Source organism: Epargyreus clarus, unplaced genomic scaffold (assembly GCF_041222505.1).
Source record: "Epargyreus clarus isolate Ecla_fem2 unplaced genomic scaffold, WU_Ecla_fem_2.2 ptg000005l, whole genome shotgun sequence".
NCBI classification, from domain to species: domain Eukaryota; kingdom Metazoa; phylum Arthropoda; class Insecta; order Lepidoptera; family Hesperiidae; genus Epargyreus; species Epargyreus clarus.
This window is the reverse complement of record NW_027332213.1, coordinates 11,059,054-11,072,480: the sequence shown is the minus strand read 5'-3', so window position 1 is coordinate 11,072,480 and position 13,427 is coordinate 11,059,054. Positions and strand designations below refer to the sequence as shown.

Here is a 13,427-nt window from a genome sequence, read left to right as displayed (position 1 = left end):
TGAATTGACTAAATGTGAATGATGTTTAGTTTTAAATTATGAGCGATCTTAGGAATGATAACTTGGATATAAGTCTACATAAATATTTATTTACACAACGGCATCTTTATATTTGATTATCACTAAAATAAAGATAAAAGAAAAATCAAATAATTATAACAGAGTGCGTATAAAATAATATTTGTTCGGTAGGGTAGGGTACCTATAACTCTTATTAATATTATCTTTAATGAAATGAAATCGAGGAATTAATCGTCAGTAATCGTTAACAATTAGATAATGATCGATTCGAATATCATGGTTACGAAAACAACAACACCCTAATTAACAATTTTGTTAGTCATAGACCTTTACTTGTCCATAATTAGGGAATAGTGGGGCAGTATAAAAATGTGTCCTGTCAACAACTAATCATCAAACATCTTCAAGCTTTCGCAACGATAAGTTCCTTAAATTAGTGTTTTAGCAAAGATGTCTGTATCGACTTCGTTATCGAATCAGTCGTCGACATTGCCAACGCGTTTGTTCACCGCCACTGAAGCCAGTGATAACCAGTGGACGATGAATCCAACCAACACTCAGTGCGAACCGGTACTTTATAATTTATCAAAATATTCAAAAATCAAATTCATATTACCAATTTTTGGCCCTCTTCATAATCACAAGTTAATTATTGGACTTAATTCTAATGAAACTTACATGTTCTTGTTACAGCAACCTCTCCAGTGGGGCGAGTATCCTCAGTACAAGCTCATCCCGGTAGCAGGCTACAACGTGCCTGATCCAACGGTCAACAACGGAATAAAAGTCAACCCTTGCATTAATGGACAAGTTACCTACAATCCACCGAATTATTTCGAAGCTACGAGCACCAAAAATACTACAAACTTTTCCAGTCAAAATGGAATGATTGCAAATCCAAACAATATCCACAACGTTTCCAGTATTATGATGCCCAGCGGCGTACGAAATGGATCTGGCCTACTTGCTGCTGCTAATAATACCTGGGTGAATGCAACAAGAAATGGTGATCGATACCCTCGTCCTACTTGGACCAGTACAAATAAAACCAGCACTGGTGGTGTAAGAAAACCGAAACGTATCCGCACTGCATTCACAAGTCAACAAATGTTGGAACTTGAGCAAGAGTATGGAAAAACAAGATATCTAGATCGCAGCCGTCGGATCGAACTTTCTGAACTGCTTCAGCTCAATGAGCGCACCATTAAGATTTGGTTCCAAAATCGTCGCATGAAGGAGAAAAAAGACAGAGCAGAAGGTCTGGAAGATTCTGAAACGAGTACTACTGAATCGTCTCCGGATATGGGTGGAAATAATATGGTTCATATGTATGATCAGTTTTCGCCTCCTCCACCGATGAACCATATGGCTAATCGTCCTAACATGTACGTGGAACAATATTCCAACATATCTCCTTCAATGATGTACCAACAGACTCCTGTTGCAATAACAGAGGCACCTCAAAATATATTTGTGAATACTTATCCAGCTTACACATTTGACAATAGCCATAATATGCCGGTACAGTTGGTAGCACAACCGCAAATAGAGAACATTCAAATGGCTAATCCGGTTGGAAGCAATGCGATAGCTGAAGGCAAGGAAGAAGTTCTTCCAGATTCCTCAACTAATACTGAGAGTTTAGCTGTGGAGCCCAGTCAAGATCAAGATGATGATCAAAAATGGGATTTTTCTTGGATTCGCAGTGTTAAAATTGAAGACGATTTCTAAGAGCATATACTTTAATTAATTTTTTATTATAATTTTTGATATAAGAAATAGATTTATGTTAATAAAAATTATTTTATGAATAAGTAAATCCTATTTTTATACCTCAAAATTTTAAAATAATGTTTTCATAAATTAATTAAGTTTGAATATTGATATATTTTAAAGCAATTATGTTAGGTTACATGAATAATAACAAATCTTTAAAATAATACGGAAAATAATCATGAATATAAAATCTGTGATTTTTTTCTAAAATGATTCTATTAGGTAAATAATATGTCCTCAAAGTGACAAAATGTTGACTTTGTACGAGTAAAGTCTGTAGGTAAATTAAGATACATAATAATATTAGCGATAGCGAAAAATATCTAAGGCTCAAATCCCAGGCACGCACCTCTGATTTTTCAAAGTTATGTGCGTATAAGAAATTAATTATCACTTGCTAAACGGTGAAGGAAAACATCGTGAGGAAACCTGCATACCTGAGAGATTTATAAAAAAAAAAATCTCAAAGGTATGTGAAGTCTACCAATACGCACTTGGCCAGCGCGGTGGACTATGGCCTAACCCATCTCATTATGAGACTTCTCATTATAAGACCCGTACCCAGCAGTGGGACAGTAATGGGTTGTTGATGAATAATATTAGCACATATTTTTTTTTATTTTTTTGTTTAAGTAGACAAATACATGAAATGAGAGCACCATTTATGAATAAAGTACGAGTATGTACTTTTGGATCGTTCCTATTAAGTTCACTGTACATTACTATAATATTCTATGATGCTTGTTGTCTTTATTAAAAAAAACTTAAAATACGCAATTAAAACCTTAAGCTGACATTTTATACCTTCAAAAATTAGTATTATGGTACCTTTTTTATGAAGGAGAAACCTTTAAAAGGTACCGGGTATCGTAGGAGCCGACATAGGGTTATGTGGGATTCGAACCGCACTAAAACCCAGTGGCCATCCTCGGCGATGCGTAATCTCTGGGGTCCTCCGGGATCTCATACAAATCTGTGCAGCCGCTCTGGCGTGCTGGACACGGCTGTGCATGGGAATATTTCGTTATCGCATTTATAATTTTATCAGAAATGAAATGAAATATATTTATTTTCTAAAGGCCAACGATGGCACTTACAAATTTGTTAGGAACAATATTTTTCTTAAACTACTACCGGATCGGAACGCGACCTCTACTGAGAAGATCCTGTAAGAAACTCAGTGGGTTTGTATTTTTTTTAATAATAATAATTATGCTCTTTTTTTCAATGCCATTCATTTAATTTTCAAATAGGAATAAAGTCCTTCTGGCTAATAACTTGTGAGATGTGCACACAATACTTAAAAATAACATTTTTGCATTGTCATGGAATATCTTTACAATTACATACATGAAGCTTATTAATTTTGTTCTTGGGGTAGCAATCAGTGGTGAACTGAAAGTATGAGTCTGAAATATGAATTCACAAAAAATCTTTTTGATCTCATAAATAGTCAATCGGCTGCGGTGGTCACCATGAGGCGGCGATGGTTAAGCGGTGAAGCTCAGTCCGCTGAAATGCACCTAAATTAATTAATTTACCGACGTACAATATTTAATATTTGTGTGATACCTAATTCCGACGAAATTGATTCAAACTGTTCAAGATCACAAATGTAAACCATAAAGAGTTTTATTTGTAACACACATTTGTTTATAAGAAAGAATTAGCAAACGAGCATTCAGTGTACCTGGTGGTAAATGAACACTGCCGCCCTAAGACGTGTACTTATCTAACCCGTATGCAATGAACCATATTATGGTCTTGTAGAAATAGATTTCCATATAGAACATGAATTCTGCTGAAAGTCAATCACAGAAACACATGTCATGAATCCTATAAAATTCTAAGAATGTAAACATAATTCTTACCTTTATGTACACCCATAAAGTGTAGGTGGTAGAACCCTTTGTGGTTCGATTTCGGCGGCACCACCGCCACACCTATTTCTGCCTCATAACAGTAGTGTAAAACACTGCTGTGTTCTGGATTGAAATGTGTGGTATGGGAGACATACTTTTCCGCGGCGTTCCAACTTAGTCCTCAGGGGTAGCGGCGCATCTGTGGCGATCTCAGATAGGAATATCTAATTCCTATCTATTGATTATTTACAGACGTCCATGGGCGGCAATAGCCACTTACCATCAGGTGGACTGCATGCTCGTCTGTTATTCCTATATTATAAAAAAATACACCTTACTACCTGTGTGCATATAATAAGTAATTTAATTTGTATCCATGACCACTGTACGTGAGTTACTTTTTAGGAAGCCTGCTGCCATCTCGCGGCATTAAATCTTGAACTCAGGACTATCTAAAAAAGGTTAAGCAGTGTTTTTGTGATAAAGTGGGAGCCGTGTACTATTGTATTTGATAACGTTAACACTAATTATAAATTTACAAATGAATATCGTCTGACTCGATATTTATTTGTAAATAAATTAAATTATTACCACACATTAAACGAAGGGCGTATCGTTCCTAATTAATAATTAAATATTTAATATAAGATGATGGTATTATTAGTGAACTAATGTAATTTCTTTGTCAGTTAGTTAATTGTCTCTTTATTTGTCGTTTATTGGCAATTAAATAATAGTCGATATGGATCGTATATATACAGCTCCTAATTATTTAACAATATCAGTTGGATTTTTCCCTTCATGTGTGCATCTATGAGTGACAGTTATTAACAAACCCTTTGGAAATATGAAATATCTGTCTTTTAACGAAACTGGAAATAGTTACGAAGAAAAAATGCTTGGAAGAAAAATTTCTGAATCTGTAAGTTATATTTTTAAAAATTATAGTTAAAAATGCTTTTAAGTTATTCATAATAATTATGTTCATAATGTTGTTATTATAATAGTTTCAAAACTGAAATGTTAGTATTAGGTGTTACCAAGAACGTTCTTAATAATGTGATACCGCTTTGTAATGCATTGTTCCGGGGTCGATCCCTGACCAGGCAAGATAATTTAATGCGATTGCTGTATATATTTATATATGTTGCCTCTAAAATAGGCAATAGTAGTGGGCCTATATCACAATTAAAAAAATAAGTCGTAGTAAATGTCAGAAAAAATTAAATGCTATGTTGCAAGTTACTTTTAATTTGAAGAAAACAAATAAACAAAGTATATTTCTTAAAACTAAGGTGTCAATAATATTTGTTATATTTCAAATTTCTAAATTTATTTTATTTTAGATATATTTTATTTTTATTTTAGATATGTAAATAAAAAATAAGCTTAAAGATATTTTGTTTAATATTTGTTAAGTGACTAATATACAACTTAAACTAAGATATATGACAATTATATGAGACAAATTATTGTGGTTTATACATTAGATATTTGCTTATAATTTTGACTCTGAAAAAGTATATCAACATGTTTTCTGTCTCTTACAGGTTGACGTATCTGAGATACAGTATCAGACCAAAAAAGCGAAGAGGTATAGAAGTGCATTTACTACTGGACAAATAAATTATCTAGAAAAACAATTCAAGAAGTTCCCCTACATCGGAAATGCTTGTCGAAAAGAAGTTGCAAGCGTGCTAAATATTCCTGAGAGAGCAGTCAAAATATGGTTTCAAAATCGCCGTATGAAAGAGAAGAAAGAAGTAATTAATAAGGAATATAACTTAGATCGTCCAAACAACTCGATTAATAATGTAAAACTTGCTAACGATCCATTAAATAATGTGCATTCTTCGCAATCAGCTAACGATCGTCAATGCTCGTTACAGGCAGCACTACCAAATCATGTCAACAAAATTAATTACACGAATTATAATGTCGATAAGAAAAGTTCGAATGTAATAAAATCAGAAAAAGTTGAGAGCGACAAACCATATCAAGTCGAAAAGAAAAAAATTAATAAGGCTGAAAATCAAACTATTGGCAAAAAAGTTACCTCAACGACAGAAAACGTATCGAAATATAATTTTAATAGACTTTATAATAATAGTAACTTTATTAAATATTTGGAAACAAATAAAAATGATGCGGTAAATAAGAGAAATGTGGTACCCAAAATTAAAACTAAAGAAAACTTTAAAAGTGGGAGCCAATCTATACTGGATGTACCGCGTAATATCCCGGCGACTATACATTATCAAGATTTGCCTGAAGACTTATCAGCTCGCAATAAATCAAATGTGATGTTTCCACAAAATCATCTGGAGAATGTGAATTTAGGTTCAGCATATATTCCAATTTGCAATACACAGAATTATATAACACCTTGCATTTCAGGAGGAAGTGTAATGTGGAAACCAATTAATGTAATGCCTATAATATCACCACCATCAAATAGCTTACCGATGACTGTAACGGATAATGAATTAAGTCAGATAAATCAAATTAATATGTTAAAGAGCAACTGCAATTGTAATTGTCACATGAAAAACTTGTTGAATCATGAACAAGCCAAAACATCAGCAGGAACATCCCATCCTCAGTACGTAATAGCAATACCAATCAATAAAAGTTGAAATCAAAAGAGAAAATAAGATAAGAACATAAATATGTTAAAATAAATTCAAGCTACAATTTTATTATATTTTGTTCTATGGTTATGTTTTATGTGTATATTGTAATAAAAGTTATTTATTTTTGGGTTATTATATATTTCGATTCCCTATAATAGTATTTTATTTCAAATAAACTATGTATAGTAATATTTTTAAATAGATATTGCTCGTATTTAGTTGAAGTTACACTTTATTAGGTGACCAAGTGATAAATAAGAGATGAGTGATGAAACAAAAGATTTGTTACATATTTTATTTATTAATAATTCATTTTACAAAATTTTAACATATTAATTTTACTAATTTATAGGAGAAATATAACGACATAAATTATAGAACTAGTAGTAGTAAATAAAAGTAGTATTGACAATGAAATTTTAGGAAAAGGATTTTTTAGAAAAGATATACAAATAATTTGAAACAATTACAGAATCAGTAAATCAGTACTTTACACAAATTTCATTGAAACAAAAGCATTTCATTTGAGAAAAAATACTAAAGGTAGGTACAAAATGTACATCTTAAAGTCTAAAAAGCGTTTTAAAAATATTGTCACTAATTTAAATTAAAAGAATTAATATTAAAATATTAACACGTAAATAAACTTCTAAATTAACTTACGATAAATGTATAATTACTTTATTAATTAATAACTAATTATATTATATTAATCTTTGTATATTTCTAAAATTATATTTCATAAACAATATTTCTTAAAACTACATTTTTAGAACTCATTGAAATAAAAGTAACAGACAATATTTATTATTATAACACATCTATACAAAACAATATTATAATCTTTACAAAATCAATTAAGATAGCTCGTGTCAAAAATATTGACTGGCCAATCTTGTGCTTCAGATTTTACATTCTGATTATTTACATCTTTTACGTTATAATAATACTTCAATTCTGTTTGTGGTTCGTAATACTGGGCTGAATAATTAGTGTTAGTTCTGTATCCACTCGTATCGATATTGAGAAAATTTGTGTATTCGGGAATTGCATAATTATGAGGAGTGTCGTTTGCATCAATCTTAGGTATTTCTGCGTGATAGTGTTCTGGAGTATAGTAATTATATTGTGCTCCTACGTTGCCTACATAAGGGTGTAAATAGGGTGTGTACATATTATCTGGTGTGTTGTTTACCGGTTGAGTTAATTCGAGTGGAGGTGACACTGACTCAGCGACACCATCGCTCGCCGAGTCACAGCTTTCCGACAATTCTTTCTTCTCCTTCATTCTTCTGTTTTGAAACCATATCTTTATGCACTTCTGTTCCATGTTCAGACATTCGGCAATTTCTCTGCGTCTCTCGACATCGATATATTTTGATCGCGCGAATACTTTTTCTAATACCCTCACCTGTTCCGTCGTAAACATTGTTCGATTCCTTTTAGCCTTTTTCTTAATAATTTTATTTATAGTAGTGTCTGAAACATGTTAAAATAATATCAATAATCATGATTGTATCTCAGATGTATGAAATAATGCACAAGATTTATTTGGGTAAGTTTTTTGATTATATAGATGTTCTTTACCTTTTAACTTCTTCTCTTTCATCTCAGGCCATAGTGTAGTAAATGGTCTGTTTTCCCAACAGTCGGCCTGAAATCACACACGCCACGTTGAATTTAATAGCACCAAACTTAGCCTGCTGTTATGCTTTGAAACTACATATTTAATTACTTCGAAATGGGTACAAAAACATTAATTACTTCATAATATAAGACTATATAGAAAGGAACTTCACAGGAACTCTCGTTCTAAGTACTTAAATTAAATATTTTAACCGACAAGGCAGATAGAACTTAGTAATTAATTTGTTCAATTTGTAATAAAGCTTACAACTATACTTTCTTACCTCATTTGTATTCCGTAAAGGAGTTAAACTAGTCATCAGAACGTTATGAAACATAGTACTTAGAACAATTATATTAATAATCCCAAAAAATCACTGGATGCTTTACTGGTGGTACACAACTAAGTTTTAACGTTTTCTGCTAGCATTATTAATTTACCCTCATATATTAACATTTGTTGTAGGTAGTATGATATACTTACAGAGTTATTTTAGACCTTGAACTACCTACCACATTTTGGTAGCATTTTAATTTTTCATTCTAGATAAATATGCATCGTAATAAGTATGAAGCAGGTGGAACATAATTCAGATATTCTTTATTATTTCTTGTTGGTACTCATTCTCAATAGTTATAAATAATAATAAAATTAATCTATTTTGAGAATAACTTTTTCTTCAATACATATTAACATGCTCTGTTTTTAAAATGAAGTGCCTGAATTTATTGCGTTTAAAAATAACAAAGTAATTAGTCGTCACAGTTGTACAGGTATTGTCCTTAATTAGGATTAATCTCAGCATTAGGAGTCAATACGAATGTTTTTCACTTGGAGAGGGAAGTCCTTAATGAGTCCATAGAAACCTTTACTATATAAGGGTAAAAGGGTTCATCAGTTGTCATTAGTGATCAGTAATTTGACTAAAATGTTTGCAATTTGCGACTCACGTGTATACGCTACGACTGAAAATAATACTGGATTTTGGGATAATAGGAATATGTTAAGTTCCAATTCCCGTAGGATATTGCATGATCCGGTAAGTTAACTAACCTTTTATAACTAAAAATTACTGCTTTTTGTTATAAATAAATTAATTTCATTATGAATTTAATGAAGTTAACAATATTAACTTTTTTTTTTTACTTTCAGGAGTGTGAAAGCCAGTGCTGTTCGAATAATTTTGCAAATCCCTTACAATCGAGTCTCTATAATGATTTGGTACGTGGATTTTATATCTTCTCCTATAGTATACCAATGTTTTTCTTTTTCAACCAAGATTTTATTATATTATTTTATTTTAGGAGGAGCTACTCAGTGACATGGAATGTAATTCAGTGGAATCAATGTCCACTCAATCTACCCATGAAAATCAATCACTATGTTATGATGCGAATGCTTCCAACGTATCTCAAGTGCCTGCGGTAAGATTAATGCAATAAAACGTACATATGTTTTTAACTAGTAAAATAGCAAATGTAATTTTAAACAAATTATTATTTTTCAGAATTGTGAAGCTATCAACCATCCAGGAAAGCCATATTCAGATATATGTTACGTCAGACAAGAGACAAAGCAATTTCCAGAAATAAAAGATAAGCAAACAAATCACTGCAAAGGCATTATAAAACGTAAACGTAAAAGAACTGTTTTTACTACGGAACAAATAATAACAATGGAAGGAGTTTTTAAAAAAAGACCATACGTCTGTAAGGAAGAGAGGCTATTTCTCACTAAGAAACTAAATGTTAGTGAAAAAGCAATTAAAGTTTGGTTTCAAAATCGGCGCAGAGTGACTGAGAAACGAGAAAAAGACCAGTGCGATTCCTGTCACTCGGATTCAACGAATGAAGAAACGTATGATGTTCATAAGGCTCGATTAGATTATATCGAAAGTCAGATTAAAGAAAATACTGATGAATATGGATTTGTTACGTTAAATAACAAAGCAATATCAGAATTAGTAAAAGTAATCGATACAGTTCTTTCTAATAGTATTACTGATAGGGATACCTGTTCTAACAGTAATAAAAAAATTACCCAAAGTGACAATTATTTAATGTATGAGCCAATATCACCAGGAAGCCTATCTGAGGAGTCCGGAGAAACTGAAAACGTGTTAAGTTGGAAACCAACAAAGCCTGAAGAATCTTTACAGCGGCTTATTGACATTCAGACCGTATTTTATATGTAATTTTTTTTTCTTTATTTTAAATTTTATTATTTATTATGAAATATTTATAAATGATATTAGATAATTGTACATAATTACTTTAGTATTTTTAACTTAAATTAAAATAATATTTTTTATTAAATAAAATAATTATGTTTATTTACATATCGTTAAGATAGGTTAAAAACAAAATTTAAACTTCTGTGCAAATATGATAGGGACACCTGTTCTATCAGCATTAAAGAAAATAACCAAAGTGAAAATTATTTAATGAACGAGCCAATATCAGGACCAGGACGAGTCCGGAGAAACTGAAAACGTGTTAAAGTGGAAACCAACAAAGCCTGAAGAATCTTTACTGCGGCTTATAGACATTCAGACTATTTTATATTTAAAAAATGTTTTTTCTTTAATTTACATTTTAAATTATTTATTATGAAATATTTCTAAATGACCATAGATATTTGTGCATACTTACTTTAGTATTTTTTTACTTAAATTAAAATAATAAATGTTTTATTAAATAAAATTATTATATTTATTTACATATCGTTAACATAGGTTAAAAACCAAACTTAAACTTCTATGTAAATATGACTAAAATTAAAAAAAAACACATAATAGACTAAAGTAGTTATTGTTGTAGTTATTATATGTATAAGTAGTATCATTAAATTGTCCGATTATAATACTCCTTATTTACAATAGGTCTCAGAAACAACAGCATCTTATTAAATTAATTGATATTTACACTTTTTACATTATTAGGATTTTGTAATCTTATAATTTTATTGAAAATATGAAAAGTTATTACTTAAATTACAAAGATATGTAGGAAGAAAACTTATTAGTAGCTGTACTCGGTAGTTGACTAGAACTGTCTGGAGTTAAATAAGAAAAATAAGGATCCTGTGGAAGCGCCATACTGGCTCTGCTCTCATCATACGTTGGAGTCGTCACGGATGGTATCGTTGTAAATCCATAAGCTTCTGAGGTAGCTGGTTGCATCACTGCTCCATTCGGGATTGAATTATAATATGGTGTTCCAACAGAGTAGCGCATCATATCATCGCTGAGTTTCAAATTTACACCGTTTGGTACGTAACTTTCCGATGACAACGAAGGTAACGTAGAATTCGGTTGCAATGAATCATCGGTGGCGTAGCGATAAACTTCGGACATTGGTGAGTAAGCAGCCCTACTCGTGGCACCGGTGTAATATGACGAGTATGACAAATTTGGCGTGTACGATGGTAGTTCCAGAGTATTTTGCGGCTCCTTTATGACAGATTTAAGAGTATTTATCGAAGAATATTCCGGTGGTCTTGCAAGAGTGTCGTTTGTTGATAGATATATTTTATGATGGCTTGCGTGGCTGTCTGTTAACAAGCGCCGATGACGATCGTGGCCGCCACAACTTCTCCCGTGGCTGGTTTTATGATCTTGACTTGGTGAACGGTCTTTAGAACTAGACGGGCTGCTATCATCTACTGAAGACGATGGTTTATTGTGCTTATTATCCTTTTTATATTTCATGCGTCGGTTTTGGAACCATATCTTAATTTGCCGTTCTGACAGTTGCAAGTAGTTAGCGAGCTCGATTCGTCTTGGTCTACAAAGGTATCGATTCTGATGAAACTCATTTTCCAACTCCACTAATTGTGAACTTGTGTATGCTGTTCTAGCTCTTTTAGTAAATCCCTTTTGATAAGACGATGATTCCGAAGACATATCTGAAATAGGAAATATTTTATTAATTATATATTTATATATTATATATTTACACTCCATGAGATGTTTAATAAAATCATCACTACTACTAAAATGATCACACGAATTTATTTAATAAAAAAAATAATAAATCTTACCGTTTGTAAGTGAAGATTCAGCATTAACCATTGGGTTACTCAGTTCAATTGCGGATTTATTTTCCCACGAAATATTCTGAAATACCAAAAACACTATTAATTTCACAGTATATATTACGTCTGACTTAGTCGCAGTTTGGTAAAGCAATGTAGGTTCAACCTATTTCTTAATTACCGCTATCTACTACAAAATTAAATTGTCGTTATAGATCCGGTTAGCCTGTGGTAAATCACATAGCGATAGAAGTCTTTATATCGTGGCTTTCGACCGTTCTGTCATTTGTGTATTAAGGTTTAAATTACTTTGTGGTTTATTTACCTCAGTTGGAAAACTTGATTCGTTTATTTCTCTGTCAGGGTCTTTAGCATCATCACTAATTCGTTGATGACATCGAACAGGTTCATTAGTTGAGTAGTTTCTGCTAAACATTGGATTTCCAATGTGATTGTTGTCATTCATGTTGATGCATTCTTCTGAAAGTATTTCTTCGGTTCCAGATGCATAGTTGTTATTTGAACTGTTGCTTATATTTTCATAATTAGGCATATCGTATTCGTATCGTGGTTGCAAATCGATGTGTGCATGGGCAGCGTTATACGACTGGTGCAATCCCAGTATGTCTTGGATGCTGAAACCAGTGGAGTCTCTGGAGTTATAATCTTGCACGAATGGATTCGAAATTGCTGCCAAGGCTTCCGTTTTGCAATCTTGGAGTGCAGTATCTTGGGCACTGTAGGCGGTACCGTCGGACAGAATATCTTGAACACCATGAGATGTAAGCGTGTTGATCTTGTAAAGATGCTTTTGAGCTGGATCAAAAGTATTTGAGAGATGTTTTGATGGGTCTGTCGATGAATATTCTGATGAAAGCGAGTCTCTGGAGTCTTCATCCGTCTGGAGACTAGGCGGCGGAGAAGGTGTCGTAGTTGACATTTTGTGTTGCAATTTTAGACACGCCTAACCACGTTTTAAGTATATTGACACGGATACGCACTAACACTAACGCGACCACACGGTAAACCATTTGTTTACTAAATGGTTTTTCTTCACCTGAATATCGTTAATTTGGTAATGACTTTGTTCATTTGTGTGCTACATTTCTTGGTTTATTCGTTTGTGTGCAGCCGATAAGACGGACATACCGGGTCTCTGATAGGAAACCAATACGAGATAAAACTTTAAAATGTATTTCGGTGGCTAAAATGCTTGTCACAATGTTTTAGAAAATACAGTACAAAAGAGATTCCACTTCTAGATAAGTACGAGTAAGTAGTGGACACTCGGACATTACCGAGTTACTTTACTCATTTGATAACGGACAAATTTAAGCAATCTTATCGAATAATTTTGTTTTTATATATTTATTAATACCTCATTAGTGAAAGACAATTAATACCTTATTAAGTTATTAGTGAAAGACATAATTTTGAACAGCGTTAGATGAATGTTAAATCTATTTCTGTGTC

At 32.2% G+C, this 13,427-nt stretch overlaps 2 protein-coding genes across 2 annotated transcripts; one reads left to right on the top strand and one right to left on the bottom strand.

Moving 5' to 3' along the window:
- Nucleotides 1–471: 471 nt before the first annotated feature.
- Nucleotides 472–1,752, top strand: LOC140757844 (uncharacterized). The gene is made up of 2 exons (XM_073093715.1): nucleotides 472–591; nucleotides 715–1,752. Exons 1-2 carry the CDS (start codon nucleotides 472–474, stop codon nucleotides 1,750–1,752), a joined length of 1,158 nt encoding a protein of 385 aa, XP_072949816.1.
- Nucleotides 1,753–6,579: 4,827 nt separating this feature from the next.
- zen (zerknullt) lies at nucleotides 6,580–12,894 on the bottom strand. The gene is made up of 6 exons (XM_073093714.1): nucleotides 12,280–12,894; nucleotides 11,961–12,036; nucleotides 10,953–11,825; nucleotides 8,203–8,273; nucleotides 7,880–7,946; nucleotides 6,580–7,771 (listed from the first exon to the last, which is right to left on the bottom strand). Exons 1-6 carry the CDS (start codon nucleotides 12,892–12,894, stop codon nucleotides 7,146–7,148), a joined length of 2,328 nt encoding a protein of 775 aa, XP_072949815.1. The 3' UTR covers nucleotides 6,580–7,145.
- Between the last annotated feature and the right edge of the window lie 533 nt (nucleotides 12,895–13,427).